The sequence below is a fragment of the Epargyreus clarus genome, unplaced genomic scaffold (assembly GCF_041222505.1).
Source record: "Epargyreus clarus isolate Ecla_fem2 unplaced genomic scaffold, WU_Ecla_fem_2.2 ptg000003l, whole genome shotgun sequence".
NCBI classification, from domain to species: domain Eukaryota; kingdom Metazoa; phylum Arthropoda; class Insecta; order Lepidoptera; family Hesperiidae; genus Epargyreus; species Epargyreus clarus.
In genome coordinates this window covers 4,760,643-4,777,167 of record NW_027332211.1, presented here as the reverse complement: position 1 = coordinate 4,777,167, position 16,525 = coordinate 4,760,643, and the positions used below count along the sequence as shown (strand labels likewise).

The 16,525-nt window shown below is 34.3% G+C and overlaps 1 protein-coding gene and 1 long non-coding RNA gene across 12 annotated transcripts in view; one reads left to right on the top strand and one right to left on the bottom strand.

The window, feature by feature from the left end:
* Positions 1-358: 358 nt before the first annotated feature.
* kcc (solute carrier family 12 member kcc) overlaps positions 359-16,525 on the bottom strand; it is a 479,479-nt gene continuing 463,312 nt past the window's right edge. For 7 of the 9 annotated variants that reach the window (XM_073084338.1, XM_073084364.1, XM_073084356.1 and 4 more), the window contains exons 4-22: positions 15,948-16,208; positions 15,268-15,453; positions 14,170-14,405; positions 13,666-13,819; positions 13,402-13,588; positions 13,160-13,316; positions 12,324-12,536; positions 11,902-12,081; positions 11,657-11,776; positions 11,333-11,526; positions 10,870-11,038; positions 10,077-10,266; positions 9,670-9,885; positions 9,489-9,596; positions 9,168-9,221; positions 7,970-8,113; positions 6,249-6,415; positions 5,449-5,588; positions 359-5,000 (exon numbers count right to left, since the gene is read on the bottom strand). In XM_073084338.1, coding sequence (XP_072940439.1) covers positions 4,909-5,000; positions 5,449-5,588; positions 6,249-6,415; positions 7,970-8,113; positions 9,168-9,221; positions 9,489-9,596; positions 9,670-9,885; positions 10,077-10,266; positions 10,870-11,038; positions 11,333-11,526; positions 11,657-11,776; positions 11,902-12,081; positions 12,324-12,536; positions 13,160-13,316; positions 13,402-13,588; positions 13,666-13,819; positions 14,170-14,405; positions 15,268-15,453; positions 15,948-16,208 — 3,168 coding nt within the window. In that variant the 3' untranslated portion in view covers positions 359-4,908. The remainder of the gene's footprint in view (positions 5,001-5,448; positions 5,589-6,248; positions 6,416-7,969; positions 8,114-9,167; positions 9,222-9,488; positions 9,597-9,669; positions 9,886-10,076; positions 10,267-10,869; positions 11,039-11,332; positions 11,527-11,656; positions 11,777-11,901; positions 12,082-12,323; positions 12,537-13,159; positions 13,317-13,401; positions 13,589-13,665; positions 13,820-14,169; positions 14,406-15,267; positions 15,454-15,947; positions 16,209-16,525) is intronic. The other 2 variants (XM_073084401.1, XM_073084393.1) reach the window with 2 other exon arrangements.
* LOC140750721 (uncharacterized) lies at positions 12,544-15,423 on the top strand. Of its 3 annotated transcripts, XR_012103245.1 has the most exons (5): positions 12,544-13,105; positions 13,411-13,442; positions 14,194-14,399; positions 14,622-14,699; positions 15,285-15,423. It is a non-coding gene; the product is annotated as an uncharacterized LOC140750721 (long non-coding RNA). The 3 variants fall into 3 exon arrangements; XR_012103247.1 differs by lacking the exon at positions 13,411-13,442; XR_012103246.1 differs by lacking the exon at positions 14,622-14,699 and having other exon boundaries at positions 15,285-15,419.

Genomic DNA, 16,525 nt, shown 5'->3' with positions numbered 1-16,525 from the left:
TATTCTAGAGATAAGTAATCTAAAACTATACTGAGACCCAGTAGCTACCTTGCACGTTTATGTCAGTTTTACTTTCGATTAGTGAACTAATCTGCCGAAAAAATATTTTTATGATAGGTAACTGAAATATATTAAAAGCATGTGATAGAGTGGGTAAGATTTTTGCAAAACTCATGGTTTACCATACGTGGCCCTGCAACAAGAGAATTTCAATATCAGCGCCACCTATGCAAGTTCCGTCTTAAATATTGAGCGGTATTTTGTATTTGGGTACTTTTTTAATTGTGAATATTTATTTAAGGATTAGGAATTGGAAATAATCTAAACATGGATTGGGTTGCAGGAATAAAAGAAAATGTATGTTATATCATTAATTTATTTCATTTTACTCGTAACATCTTTCCCTTAAAATTACTCACGGGCTAATTCACTAGAATTTATTATTTGAATAATTTCTTAAACAGCTTTTACAATTCGAAATATTTGTTAGGTACTATTTGAAACTCGTTTCAGATCAATATAATTATTTATAAATATTAATTGATAGTTCTTTGTTGCTGTTTGCGATAATTAAAGTTTAAAATTATGGCCTTTTTAGAGTTTTGATGTCAATTTTGGGTGTATTGTCCACGATAAAATATTACGTATATCTTGCCTATGAATAAAGAATAACGTGTACATTCATAAGAGTCACATAGGTGTATGGTTTGGCAAGTGTATGTACTACACAGGTTAGTTAGTAGTTACCTATAATGTGCCTTGTATCTACATTAATAGGCATGACTTTTAATATATACCCGGATGAATGTGGATTTTGCTCAGTTATGCAACATCTTATGTATGTAATAATAATATATTCGTATTATGCGAAAATATGCTCCATAGGTCGTTTAATAATAGATTGCGGTGTGAAAAGTACTTTATCGTGGACTACCCTACAACGATACATCATAGCATTATAAAGTTAGTAAGCTGAAGACTGATTTGAGCTAAAGACTTATTCAAATGAACAATTCAAATATTTGTTTAGTAAACAGCCTCGTATTATTAATTAATATAGAGAAGGTACAGGAGACGAAATACGTCAACCCGATATAAATTCCGGGCCAGATAGGTACAGTACCTAATTAAATAAAATAAACGGTGCAATCTACACATCAGTGAAATCACAGATATTAATGGCTTCATGAAGATTTAATCGGCGTTGCCTCCATTGACAATTCATAGCCAGAAAATAATACTCTATAATTTAATAGCCAAATCGTGTATCACAGCAACTCTAGCCTGAATATCAAATTGTTAGAAAGTGTAATGCTGGCTCACAGCCTAAAATCTAAAATAGATAATATTATTACACCAATAAAATACTTCGTACTCGATAGGAGTTAGGTAGATACGATACATAGTTACATATATTTTTCTTTCAAGACTCAAGTTAAGGCTAAAATGTACGATTGAAATTACAAACACGATATTAAAACTACCTATTTGAAGTAGGATACTATGTGCACTTTATGAATTACATATTACAATTACTATGTAATTTAATGTGACATTTCTACCACACAATGTGATTTTGTATTTATATAGTGAAGAGGTCGAGGGTATCGTGCATTGACGAGATGGGTCTACTCGCAGGTACTTTGTAACTCTCTGATATCTTAAATCTTGCTTCATCTGCTTACTTTAATTGAGGAGTTGATTAATGTTGGACGACTCAATGAACATTTGGCACATATTTCGACTTTAGCAATTAAGACTTTATTATGCTAACATATAACAACAGCGACCATAGTCTTATTTTAATGAAATAAAATCTATGTACGTACTCTACGGCATTCTTTTAAGACTCTATCTGGAATGACCGGTGGTTTGGGTGTCGATTCTAAAAAAGCAATGGGCATACTATTATAAAATTAGGTATAACTATTTGCTAAGCATATACTTCGTAGTAGAATGAACACTGATCGAGTATTTCAAATAACTCTACATTCTCACACATACAAGGGATTTTATCAGTTCGTCGCAGAGTAAAATAAATGTTTTATTTGCAAATAAACAATCAGTTTTACAAATATAGTGTTATTTTGCCTAAAATATACTTAGTTCCAACTCATAAATAGATCTGATCGATTTCTATTATACATTCAACAGTACCTATTAGTAGGTATAAACAAATGTCCATAGATTTATTTCTTTTATGAGTAATATTAATGTTGAAATGAAGATATGTACTATTTAATGCATCTGTATTGTATTTTACATCACTAGGTGATACATAACACATCCACAAACTTAAACATAAGTAAGTAGTAGGTATATTTCATCCATAATAGGTACATAATATTTATATAATTTAGTTTTATTTATACTTAATTTAATTAAGTGAAATCTGTTTATATTTCATTCTCGATCAATACCCTCTCTTAATGAAAATCACACTGAGTATCACACTATAACAGCTCTAACACGGAAACTACGAAGAAATAATTTTTAATTATTATATATTTAACTAATCATTGGGATATTATGCCTACGTGTTTCTTTTTAGAAAAGTATTACACAAGGGTAATATTGATAGATCTCTAAAATTGTTCTACACGTGGACTTCTGGGACTGCAGTTTATTAGTCATGACATGACTTAGCTCGGTGGTTTTATCAAATTGCCGATTAATCTTGGCACTCTATTACTTATTTTCTCTGGCCTCTATTATATATTAATCAGTGTTAGCCCCGGCCGATTCAAAGGATGATCATTTTCGATTGCATTTTTTTTCGAATACTTCAGCTATTTTAGTCGTGGCACTGTTGGTTACCCTCCAGTGGCCTACCTTAGGGCCGGCCTCGATATCGGCAAACATATCCACTAGGCGAGCCTACACATTACAGCCTGACAGCTGTCGTAGAGAAATACGTTGCCGTAAATTACAGCCTGACAGCTGTCGTAGAGAAATACGTTGCCGTAAATTACAGCCTGACAGCTGTCGTAGAGAAATAGGTCGCCGTAAATAAGACAGACTTCTATTATTATTACCTATGATTTCTAACTAATAATCTTTATGTGATATCATGCACTAGAATCTTATAATTATTTTGTAATCTGATCTAATCGCCTAGAATATGAAGGTTTTGAATCACGAAACTTTAAGAATTAGTAACCTAATCACTTATGGACTAGGATATTATAAATCGATTTCATATTTGGCAGTCACCTTAGTACTCGTTTTAATACGAGTGTATTTTTCACTGTGTCATGGAAAGAAAAATTGACGTTATGGTACGTTACTATAAAATAATGTAAAAATGCGGTTTTGGAATTAAAAAAAATATGGAGAACCAACGACAAATAAGTTCTCGTTTAATTGATCAATATCGCGCACGCGACGATGTAAAATTATTTAATTATTTTAGTAACAATCACTTATTTCAAAGTAGACCTACTAATAAGGTATATCAGTGACTGTTATTATTAATACAGAATAAGTATTAAGTATTATTATTAGCCTTAACTATCGATCAAAACGACTTTTACGTAAAACGTTTTCATTAGGCGCTCGCGGACTATTACATCCCAATCCGGGAATTGATCGAAATTGGTTAAATTTCCTCTTGTCATTAACCATTTAGCGTGGTAGAGAACTTAGTCAATTTCACAATTCCTACAACCTTATTCCCTTATAATTTGTTATTATAACCGTCCTTTTCACCCCTAAATGTAACATGACATTCAAAACACTGTAGAAGTACAGATGACAAAAATATTATATAAATGATCACAGTAAGGAATCATCTAACTACGCGAATGTGCGTAATAAGTTTACAAGTTTAGACACTAACGGTATTCACTTATGGGAATACTTATACATCTCCTTACACGCCGTGTTTTTGAATATCCTTCGCTACTAAAATTTTTTACCTAAGATTTATTTCAAATATCCCAAATTTTAATATGAAAATTTAATTACTTCAATAACTTCACCGCTCACTCGTCTCTGAAGGAGAAACTTATGTATACCTATATTTCTCTGAACAGTTGATATACTTATCTATCTTAGGGTGAAATGAAGTCAGAATTCAGAATGCTCTAGACAGTTAGCCAACGTCATTGTGACTAGATTTCAATAATAGTTTTTAAGACGAATCATCTCTACATTATCCCGGATATAATGAATATAATAGACAATATCTTCGTTTTCAGTCCCACGGTAAATTTTAAGTTGAGCAGATGTAAAATCTTAGAACGGAATATTTATTTACAAAATACATTTCATATAGATAAAATTTTTACGGTTTGTATACGCTTATAAAGTGACTACGACTTGTTAACATTGATAGAAAAAAATAAAGTCAAATGGTAAATATAATAACCGTAAAATTAAACGATATGGCGCATCGGTAACAAAGAGACCACTATTACACTTAGCTAATCTAAGAAATCGATAACAAACCGAACTTAAGGCTAACGACCCCGGTTAAGGCATCGTAAGATTCATACATACATATTTAATATCCATACATATCTATACAACAGTGAATAAATTCCAAAAATCATCACTCTAAGCGTCAAATTTAACAAAATTTAAATCTAATCTAACATTTACAAGTCAAACGAACATCAATATAACTCCAATAATTGTAAGAAAATACATTTCGTAAACGAACTATAGAACGTAAACATCGTCTCGGCGGTCCTTCGAGAGCGATTTGCGATGACGACCTCACGGAACGATTAACGAGACACGATCAAGATTCGCCCGAGTGAACATTCAGAACAGAGCACTAATAGTTACAAGAGAATCACAAATACTTTTCATAAGGGCGCGTAGGGGCGCTCGTTCGCACTAATAGTTCGACAGAGACGCTTCTAGTAAGATAAGTATTGCCATGTAGAGCGAGCCGCGGGGCGTTCACGAGTAGATGGTGATGACCTCGCGCCCGCCGCCGCGCACCATCAGCACGCGCTCCAGGCCCTCCGTCAGCACCTCCAGGAACTCCATGTCTGCGGAGTAACAATAAGTTAAGATTAAGTATAGCACTTGTAAAAATTGTGGGTACATAAGTTACCTTCATATTTAAACCAATTGTCAACAATGATCAGCCTTACTATTGGGTTTGGATTCTCTCTTGGAAGGATATTAATAATCAAGCTGATCAAATGCGGATTTGTAGAGTTTGCGAACTTTAAGAAAATGGTGAAAAAGTCTTGGGCATGTATCTTTTCCTTCATGCTTAAAGCAAACGCCAACTTCTTAAAATGAACATACTTCTGATGTTAGCCGTGATTAGCTGCGGCGCTCTCATAAAAGGCAAACGGACATACCATCAAATCATTTTTTACCTGTCATATTTGGTGTCCATGAAACTGATAATTCCGTGCGAACGCACTACGCCTTGTTAAGAAACGTTGCAAGGATTGAACAATATGAAGCTCTTATTATTAAACTTACAGTTGGACTCCCTCTCGAGCTTGGTGTCGCGCGGCGGGCCCGGCAGGTTGAGGATGACGAGCTGCGCGTCGTGCGAGCGCGTCACGATCACCTCGTTCAGCTTCACCGCCGTGTGCATGCGCCGCACCGTGCCCTCGTCACTGTATGTGCACAAGTGTATTATTCTCAAGATTTTGTGGAAGTACTATAATTACTATTTCATGTCTACCTGAGTCACTCATCAGCTGTTAGACGTCTATCGCGGATTTTTCAGACATGACCAATATGATAATTATATTTGAAATCATGTACCGTAAGATACGAAGCATATGTTCTTATTCGTTTCTACATTCTACCTACCTCTAGCATTTGGAAGCTCATTGTAGGACGTTAAGATTGACACTTCGAGCTATAGGTACTGGAGGGTTTTTGTGACATAAATTTTGTTCTAGTTCATTAGATCTTCAATCGTGTTACGGGATTTACCATCATAACTAATGCTTATTTTGCTGAGATTTAATCTCTAGTCCAATAATTCTCTACACAATGGTCACAAAGCTTACATTGTGACCATTGTAGTGGTTATTATGTCCTCTACACAGGAATATAGTTTTAAATGATTACTTTTAAACTAGCGGTTAAAAAGACTGAATGAATCATGTAATGTTTAAAAAAAAATCTTTTAGAATAATATTTTAGATAATGCTCCTTTATAAATTGATAATCAACAGGAGTGTTGAATTGGTGGCGTATAAAAAGCCATGGAAATGGTAATTTGATTCTTGTATTGCAACTTTAAAACTTTACAAAAAGTGACTTACGGTGTGATGGGGATGCTGGGCTTGGCGTTGAGCGCGTCTCCGTTGGCGCCGCCCTCCTTCAGCTTGTCGGCGTCGAGCGGGGGCGAGGGCGCCGCCTCACACTGCGAGGTTTCAGGCGAGTCCCACATTGAATCGATTATGTGCAACAAGCTACTCCGAAATTCGTCCTATTACCCCAATTCGTCGTTCCGTTTCAAATTTAAATTTGGATTCGCGAACCGAACGTTGCACATGACGGATTCAAGGCGAATGAAACACGATGTCATATATCACTTTAAACTGTAACAGTAACTGACTACGGACACTCAAACATCCAATCTCTTACCTAATGTGAAATGAAATAAATAAATCAAACAACTCAACGTGAAAACTCATTGCTAAACATATGACCACCGTGTGTAAATTCGCTAGGACTCGTTACTTATAACGATGGAAATATAGATAAACTAAAATAAGGTGACTATGGTTGTGCAGAAAGAAATAGTATTTCATTATTAAACAATCGTCCAATTTCACATTTTAAAGTACTTAAAATTTTATGAATTACAATTAAAAAAAAAAATTGTTACGTTAAATAAAGTAGATATTATTGTGTAATTAAAAGTGAATATGGCCGATTTTGAGCTTACATATGTAATAGATTCCCGTTTTCCATAAAAATACATATTTTTGAACTGCAATCATTGGAACAAGTTAACCAGTGAATTTACTTGTATCTTATACATGAAATTTTTCAAAAATATTGAATCAATAACAAATTTTAGTAACGATGTAATTATTTTTAATGAATGATGAATATGAGTTATGTTTGTTATGGAAAACGTTATGTTCAAAAAATATTAAAAATTAAAAAGGGGGCTCATAAATCTATTAAAAATAAAAATAATAATCTCAAAACATAACATGAAAATGCTTTCTTATACAATAAAACACTCCATTTAAATAACAGTTTAACATATAAAAACTAAACTACTACAGCAATTCTTAAAATTAAGTTTAGCTTCATAGTTATTAAAATATACGAGATTTGTATCTTTATGAAATATTCTACTTATTATAGTTAACTATAAATAGATAAAATTAGAGTATAAAATTTCTGATGGTATTATTGTAATTAATTACAAATACTGAAGATTTTATTGGAAACAAGTAATCTTAATTAAAAATAAGCATCAATAAAATATATTTGACTATACTAAATTTGAAGGAAACAAAATCAATCAAGGACCAATCATTCAAACAATGAGCACGCATTTATGAATTTTTATATATTACATCACGATTTATGTCAAAATTCACTATCAGGTGCTATTTTTTAGGGAAAATCCTGTCTTCTGGCTTCATCATGTGATTTTTTTTACTAAGTAAAATAAAAAAATGACTAGTAACCTTTATTAACCTTCCACTATCTACTCCCAAGCCCAATGATCATACTAGCATGACAGCAAATTATTGTTTTTGCTAAGTTTCAAGTCGCAACTAGAATTAGAAGTAGGCTACAATTTACTTTTTTAGATTCGTTTACATTTTTACATACTGTATTTTCTGACTTTTTTATTATTGGTAGCAAGTGAACTAAAATCATTGTAAGAACAATTGATTTTTCGGATTGAAAATTGGTCGCGAAACATTAAATGGTGAAAAAGTCCAATATTCTTCTTTTAAGTGGCGTGCTCATTGTTTTCTAAGAAGAATATATTAAAGTTTAAGCCAATAGTCACCTTTTCGTCCTTTTCTTTATCCTCACTGTCAGTGAGTGGTGGGGAGGGTGCGTCATCAGGAATGGGTTCTGCGCCGGGTTCAGCAAAGCGGACCTTGCTCGCCGTCTTAACATCCGCGTGGTGGTGATCTACTATGGCTTGCACCTGTATATATGGTAGATCGTTAATACTTTTGTTATGTGTTTTAACAAGTTGGATGTCGTCATCATACAGAATAAGTGGGAGTTGCTTACATGAATAATGGATATCGGGATAAATTTAGTTCCAATGTAATATCTTCAAAAAATTTAGATTTACCGATATCAATAACTTGAGACAGTATATCGGTGATACTTTAACATATTAAAGGTGACACATTCAGATAAGGAATTATGGTTAGTGCAAGATGTTGTTTATATTAATTGTGATACTGTGTTTCAGTGTTAAGCAAAGTAGACAAAAACAGCTTTCGCAATGTGCCTTTGACTGTGCGAATTAAAACATTTATAAATAAATAATCAAATTATATAGTGAACGTGGTAGTGATGATATGTATTATATATGTAGGTGGCTGAAAGTTTTAATTAGTGTAAATAAAATATTGATTAGGTGTTGCAGTGTAAGTTATTGTGAAAGTTCAATTATAAATAAGTTTGGGACGTAACATCTTACCGTAAATATTCATAGAGTCAAGTAACAAATAGTAAATTGTACTATTATATGAAAAGTTATCAATATAATTTACAGTAGGATGTTAATATAGAGACAAATAAATGCATCTAAACATCAACATTCTATGGAACAACAACGAAGTGCATTGGTAAGAGAAAAGTAAGAGCAATTGCTTGAAATAAGAAAAAAAGGGGAAATACTCTTAACACCAAAAGCCAATCGTGTTATAAGATAACAGCTATTCATGAACCAGTGATAAAAGTTTGTAACGGAGTGAAATGATAGTGAAGGAGTGCTAAGGAAGACAGTTTAAAACATAGACATATAGAAACCGTAGAAGACACTAAACAGTCTAAAGATAATATACATTAGAATACTTTTGAAATTAAAGCGTTTCATAAAGAGATGCCATTTACACACTGATTTAGATAGTAAGAAAGTAATGAGCATGATAAAAGGCATACTAATAAAAATTAAATCAAAAAATAATTTCAGCTAGAGGCATATACATAAGTGGACTTTATCGAGGGTAATGTATCCATTTTACCAAAGGCAATTTCTCCTCAGCGTTTTGTTCACGATAGTCCACCAAATTTTGCATCTGTGTTGGCAGCGATAGACAAACGGCACATTAGTTGTTAATTCAAGACAAATATTGTAATGGTAAGCCACGATTACTTTGTACAGCAAATGCAATTGTGGCGTTTTGAAGTGCTTTCGCTATTAACAATGCTAAACACATAGAGTTCTTATTTTCTCACTAGTATTTGTTTTTTTATCAGTGAGACGTATATAAAATCAACGTTAATCAACGTCAAGATATTTCTTGAATATTTATATACATTGTACGTTATGTTTTGAAACATACCATTCCGAGTGTCTCCTTCTTGTTAAGTCTTAGTTCACGTAGCATTTGGTTGCGTTGTTCCATCATCAGAGTACGTTCGTAGGTATAGGCAGAAATGTCACTGTCCGTCTGAAAATATTATATAGAAATTAGAATTATTGTCTTAGTTAAGTAATATTTCATTTATGTTTTAAGATCGTACCATTTCAACAACTTCAACTTCAGCTTCAAGACGCAGTTGGTAGAGGAACATCTTCAGGTCTTTCTTCATTTGTATGGAGTTGTCTTCCATCTGGGCCACAGTGAAGATACGCATCTTGCAATTTTTCCAGGTGCGGTGTTGCTTCAGTAGGAAGGGCAGCAGCATGAGCATACCTCCATCGTGTACAATCCACCAAATATCGATGTTACCGGATACCTTTAAAGATTTAGATAGTGAAGAAGATAAATTTGATTAATGAATAACAATACTCAAAAAGAAGGAATGAAATATAAGTAGAGATGATACCAAAGATTTTATAGTCTATAAACTTCACAATATTAGAAGACTTAGACAATCGTCGTCTTAAAATCTTTTTGACATACATACAAAAATATCAAAATATGTACCTTTTCAGTAGAGTTAGGGAAGAAGTTGATTCCCTTGGGAACGAGCATGGCCATTCGTGCCGCGGTGACGGCGCGCACGGTGTGCAGGAACACGTGCCAAGTGCGGTCGTCCTCCGACTGACGCCAACCGTATGGCCATCCAACGATTACGGTGTTCGGCTTCAAACCACCCAGTCCGGTTGTTTGGACACTGGAAGTCAAAATTTATATAATAAATATATAAAAGTGTATATTGGTATACATAAAATCTTTTAACCGCTCATCACGAAATTTTTAAAATGTTGTGCAATGAAACTTACTTTAACTGTTATTCAATGATATTGACGCGAACGTAAGCTTAAGCATAATACTAAAGTCGATGAACCTAGAAGTAGCCAAAGCGTAACGCATAAATAATAACTAATTTCTTAAAATTATCCAAAAATATTCGTTAATTCAAACGATTGAAAGAGCTAAGAAATTACTATAATAAGACGGTAGTTTTAACCTAAAGTGCTGATGTCAGTAGAGGTCAACTTTTTCACCAAAGTCTTATATATAGAGTAAATTGATGATATATTAATTAAAGTTTCTTTAATATAATTGTAACATTTGAGTAATGTATTTATATTTTTATTATAGTCTGAGAGAAACATCTCGTATCTTTCATAAAAGTTTGAAGAGTTTGGTTTTTAAAGGACACAGGATGTTCGGATGGTCATTATTTTTCTGGATGACCTTTGAATATTGTATTTTAAAACAACTGTATCGAATTTATGGCATTGAATCAATATTAAAAGAATATAAAACTTACAAGTGGCTCAGACCGTCAGCAATGCTATGTGACACGAGAGCATCAACGAATCCTTTGACCTTTTCCTCATCCATACATTGGCGAAGGTTCTGTCTAGCCGTGGTTGCCTCTGACGCTCGTCGGGTGAAGTCTCCGCCAAGTACTGACACACAGACAGTCAAACCCTTCCCTGAAAGATTAGCATAAGTTGGTTGAAATTAAACATTCTTCAATAATTGTTTCTTTTTTATGCTTTTTGAAAACAAGATTATTCATTTGCTATTATTTTATTAAAAGTAATGTTAAGAAGCTGGTATCATGTTTGAAAACAAGCGTATATTTTGTTATAAATGTACGTTTTGACATGTAAACTGTTCGAACTTCTCTTGCTGTAACTATCATTGTTTACTACATTCTGGCAATGAAATAAATTTCATTTCATTTAATTTAAGAGATAGCATCAGTATGAAAATATTTTACTTACCGGCTTTCAGCTGATTAGCAAAGGCAAGTAATTTCCGATATTTGGGAGTGAGATCGTCGTTCAATTTAGCAAGGACTAATACTTGAGGTCGCCAATTCTTCGTATGCGGTGGGCCTTCCTCAAGACGTAACAGCGAGTATCGAGCAGCAGACAACGCCAATCCTCGAAGACCATCACCCCATTCCTTCTCAGCTCTGAAAATTGCGTCATGAACTATGTAACTCACATTTTAACTACTTTATAGGAACGTATGTACATTCAGTAGGACATTAGATACTTTTAACCAAGATATATTTTTTCCTTTTGTTCAATATTGTAACGTACCCTCGGTATTCAATATATTTGTAGATGAGCCCGGCCATACCCATGGCAATAAGTGCGTAGAACCACGAAGTCATGAACATGATTGAGATACACAGCACAAGGCCAGCGAGTGATAAAGACCTTTAAAATACAAAAATAATACAATATTAAATAGGATCATCATATTAATTACCTACTTGAAATATTAAAAATTTGTAATTTTTAAAAAAATATAAGATTATAGAGTTAGAAAAAGATGGCTTTACCAGTGGTAGTATTTGAATCTGGGGCGCCAGTTAGGTGTCTTCAGCAGCGTTTGTAGAGCGCAAGCCAGGTTGACGAATCCGTAGCACATGAGGAAGAACATGGAGAGAAGAGGAGCAAGGATATCAACGTTGCCAAGGAGGATGCCGCATTGGCAGATTACCATCGTGAGCAGCAGGGCCCTGAAAAATAATAGTGATATTGAAAACTACTTAATTATGAACCGTTTAATCGAAATCGATGTACTCTAAGTCAGATCAGTTTGAGCTCCGATATCAATGTGAACGAGATTTCGTTTCATTTCTCCTATCAGAAATACGCATTTAATGAATGATTGATAGTAATATATTATGCAAATACTCAAAAAATAATGAATGATAAATTCATTCATCTTTTTTATCTCATTTGAAATAAGTTTTATTACCTGGTTGGTTCTCCTCTGCTCGACGAAACAGCAAATGGAGCAAGGAATGGTATAATTTCATCTTTAGCAATAGCTTGTAGCAATCGAGGGGCGCCCGTTAAAGATTGTAGACCAGCTCCTAAAGTTGATAGGAATGATCCAACGAGAATCACCCATTGGTTTGGCCATGCCATGTTCGCAACAACAAGTTTTCCGCCTATTGATTGACCAAATCTGAAAATCACATACAAATGTTTAAAATCCAGATGGCTGTGAAAAATTTACATTTAGGTATATTTTTGGCAAAAATTTTTATATTATTTTTCATCAGTTCATAATGGTTGATCAACTCAATAAGGAAGTAATATTACAAGAAACTTTTAAAGAGTATTCAAAATTTGGCAACCCAAGCAGTGATGGAAAGCAAATAACTTTATCAAACATTGATAAGTGGTTAAAAGAGGCCAAATTACTTGATGGAAAGAAGCTCTCTACAACAGATACTGCAATTTCATTTCAGAAATTGAAATCTAAGACTATAGACTTCAAAACATTTATTCAATTTATCGAAACGATAGCTAAGGAACACAAATTAGACTTGAACGAAATTAAAGATAAACTATCTGGTTGTAAGATTCCGGGTACTTCTCATGCAACGAAACCGGAGAAATCGAAATTCCTCGATAGAATGACTGACACATCAAAGTATACGGGTACACATAAGAAACGTTTTGATAAACAAGGAAAAGGTAAAGGTAAAGCTGGACGAGAAGATACAACAGAAAACTCTGGATATGTACAAGGTTACAAACATAAAGATACATATGATACAAAGAAGTAAAATAGATTTGGCTCACTTATCCCGCAGTAGTAAATTGTCGACAGTTCCCGCAAAGAGCAGAACGCAGGAAAGATAAACGGTCGAAGTTGTTAGGATAGCGCCAATCGTTCCAATTGGTATACTCTTTTGGGCATCAGCCAAATCACCGGAGCGATTAGAACCAGCCATGATACCTGTTAAAACAGCCAAATGTTTATATAAGACTATAAATCAAATAAAAATAGTATATTATGTAAATTTACTTATTTAATATTTAACCTGTTACAGATGGGAAGAATATTCCAATCAAAATAGTAAAGGTAGTCGTAAGATCCGCATATATTTGGTTGTAGGTAGGCCTTTCCATTTGTTCGATGTCATCAGGTTCTTTCCCATACGCGATGTATTGTCCAAGTTGTAAAAAGGAATCTTGCAAATTGTCAAAGAACACTCCGCTAGCCAAACCCTGAAGGAAGAAGTATGTGTGTTATTTGATATTTCGTTTTGTAAAGCAATAGCTGTATGCCCAAATGGTTAATTTACCTTAATGCCTTGTACGATGGATACGTTATGTGCAGCATAATATGGGTCACATGTATTATTCGGACAAAATAATTGATATAATTCGCCACCAACATCCTTTGAGCAATTTCTAATATTAATGTCCTTAAGTAAGCGTTTGCCCAACACACACATCCTGAAAATTAAATGTACAAGAATACGTCAATATTGGTTAGGATTTCAAAAATTAACATCTTGATTTTAAATTAAATGATTTGAGTGGTTGACTCAATGTTATTTAAAGATATCCCTTTATCGTTCCATAGAATCACCGCCATATTTGCCTTAAAGCGAGGAGTTGTAACCTAACCATAGTTAGGCAGACATATATACTCTACAACTGTGACGAGCTTCAAGTATTTAGATAGTTACATTTTTATCTCAGTCCGTATTACTTCACATCAAGTTTCTTATTCACATAAACCAGATTCATATTTGACGTAACCGTAAATCTCGCAAGTAGAATGTAATAATTTATTTTCTTACTGAAGTTTGTCGTTTCCGTTGAAGTTTACGAAGATCCCAGCGTAGACTGCGGAGATGGAGAGAATGACGCACGCCAAGGCAATCGTCGCAAACTTGTTTACAAACTTCACGCCCACGAACACAACCATGCCCATTATGAGAAGCAAGCCGGTGCCGTATACTCGGAAATTGTTATACATCGCTTCTGGGTCCTTTGTGAAATCACCGAAGATTGACATCCACGGAGCCATGTATGTCTGGTGAAAGGGAATTAGTTTAGGTTTATTGCAAAGCCCGTCAAAACTGAAACTGTCCGTGCAAACGTGTAAAGTGATAATATGGAATTATGGATTTTTTTGTGTATTATGATGGAATTTTACATATTTAAAACATTAAGCGCAGCAATATCATCTTCTCAATTATTTGGTTTGTAAGCTATAATGAGTAATGAGTAACAAGATAATATTTTTCAGTCTTAAATCTAGCTAAAAGGAATACTACATTTCTTAGCAACGAGAGCCGCGAGTGTTAGATGGCTGTAGAAAATATCGGTAATTCAATTGTGGTTTCGTGTTAAAAGCAATCCATTTAAGTCAGATATGGTTTTATGCAGATATAAAAGCGGTCGATGGCTTTTTCCTATTAAGAATCCATTATGATATCCAATTTGGGCTTGTAACATTTTATGGCAAAAAATAACGTCCTTCTGGCGATGAAGTTTTCCTTATTTGCTTTTAATTTAGTCTTTGACATAGTATATCAATTTGGGGATTGGATGGAAGTATCTCATTTCTTTTAAGAATTTAGAATTTTAGTAGAAGAAAACTATGGTTAGTTTTCTTCATACGATTACTTAACTTCTGTAGCACAAAATCTATTGATAATATAAATATATGTTTAAAATTTTATTTAAAGAAAGAATGCAATGCTTTTTTTAAGTAAAATGATTAATGATTGGACGTAATCAGCACATCATTGTCAATATGTAGACTTGAAAAACCTAACAATGCAACGTTTGGAAGATAGATTTATTTCCACTCAACTCCAGAACTCAGATTTGAAAGATCAATTTGAATGGACAAGTTCTTTCTACTCTAGAAGGCTGTAGTTAGAGCTTACCAGGACAATTTCAACAGCGCCGACGATGTACATAGCGGCGGCCAGCGTGGTGCCGGTGTAGAAAAGCATGCCGACAGCGCCACCGCACTCTGGGCCCAGCGAGCGACCGATCATGAAGTAGGACCCGCCCGCCGGTACCACGCCGTTTGTCGCGATCGCAGACATCGATATCGCAGTTAGCATTGTCTGAGGAAGTAACATGTTATTACTGAGTATTATTTTATAATTAGGCTGTAAATATATAGCCATTTCCTAAGCCTAAGATCCTAATATTTAACCTCAGTGCTCAATACTCTATGGAGGTTAAACAACACTAAATATAGTTAGGCCGTATCCTTTGCCATTTCGTATTAAAGTTGCGTATTCATGGAGTCTTTTGATCCGATACCCAGTTTCCATTTCAATTGATACGGATATAGAAATATTGTTATTGAAATCTATTTTAAAAGTTTTTATAATATATACGGTTTATCCGGTTTAGAATATTCCGTTGCTGAGCGAGTGGTAATCCACTTTTCCGTTGGATATATATGGCTATTGCACGTATTTGCAAGTTTATTAAATGTCAATAGTTATCAAATGTTAATTGTTTATTAATTGTGTTTATAAGCTTATTTGTCGCGTCGTAAAACAGTAAAACAAACAAAAAAGAAGCAAGAGAGGCACATTTTGTTACTCACCGTACAGCAACACGTAAGCACAATCAAGAATCCCTGTATAGCGCCCGCCGTGCCGACAACCCACGTGAGACGGATGAAGAGGATGACGCCGAATATGTTCTGGATGCAGGGCAGGTAGACGCCGATGAGCGTGCCCATACGAGCCGGGGGCGCGGGCTTCGGCGTGTCCGGGTCCGCGGTGGACGCGGTCGGGATGGTGTTGGAGTAGTCCGCCAGCGAGCTGAGGAACGTCGCCGCTCGCGGACGGTCCTCGATTTCCTCCTGTAAACAAGTGCATATTGTAATACTTTTGTTCACTTTCGTTAGTAAAAATTATGCCAAACACCATTTTTAAAGGCATTTAAATTACGGGAAATATAGATAAAAATTTCCTGTTTTAAGGCGTCTAGTTTTCCTCACGAGTCCGTGTAAATTCTGACTATCCCTTTCATATAAGTGGAAGATAGATAAATGTAGACAGAAACTAAAAAATGCCTTTCTGTAAATAATATACGTTTAAACGGTAGTATTTATTAACTCATAAATATACACATTTTTTTATTTATGTAAGTTGTAATATTTGAAATGCAGTCGTAAAA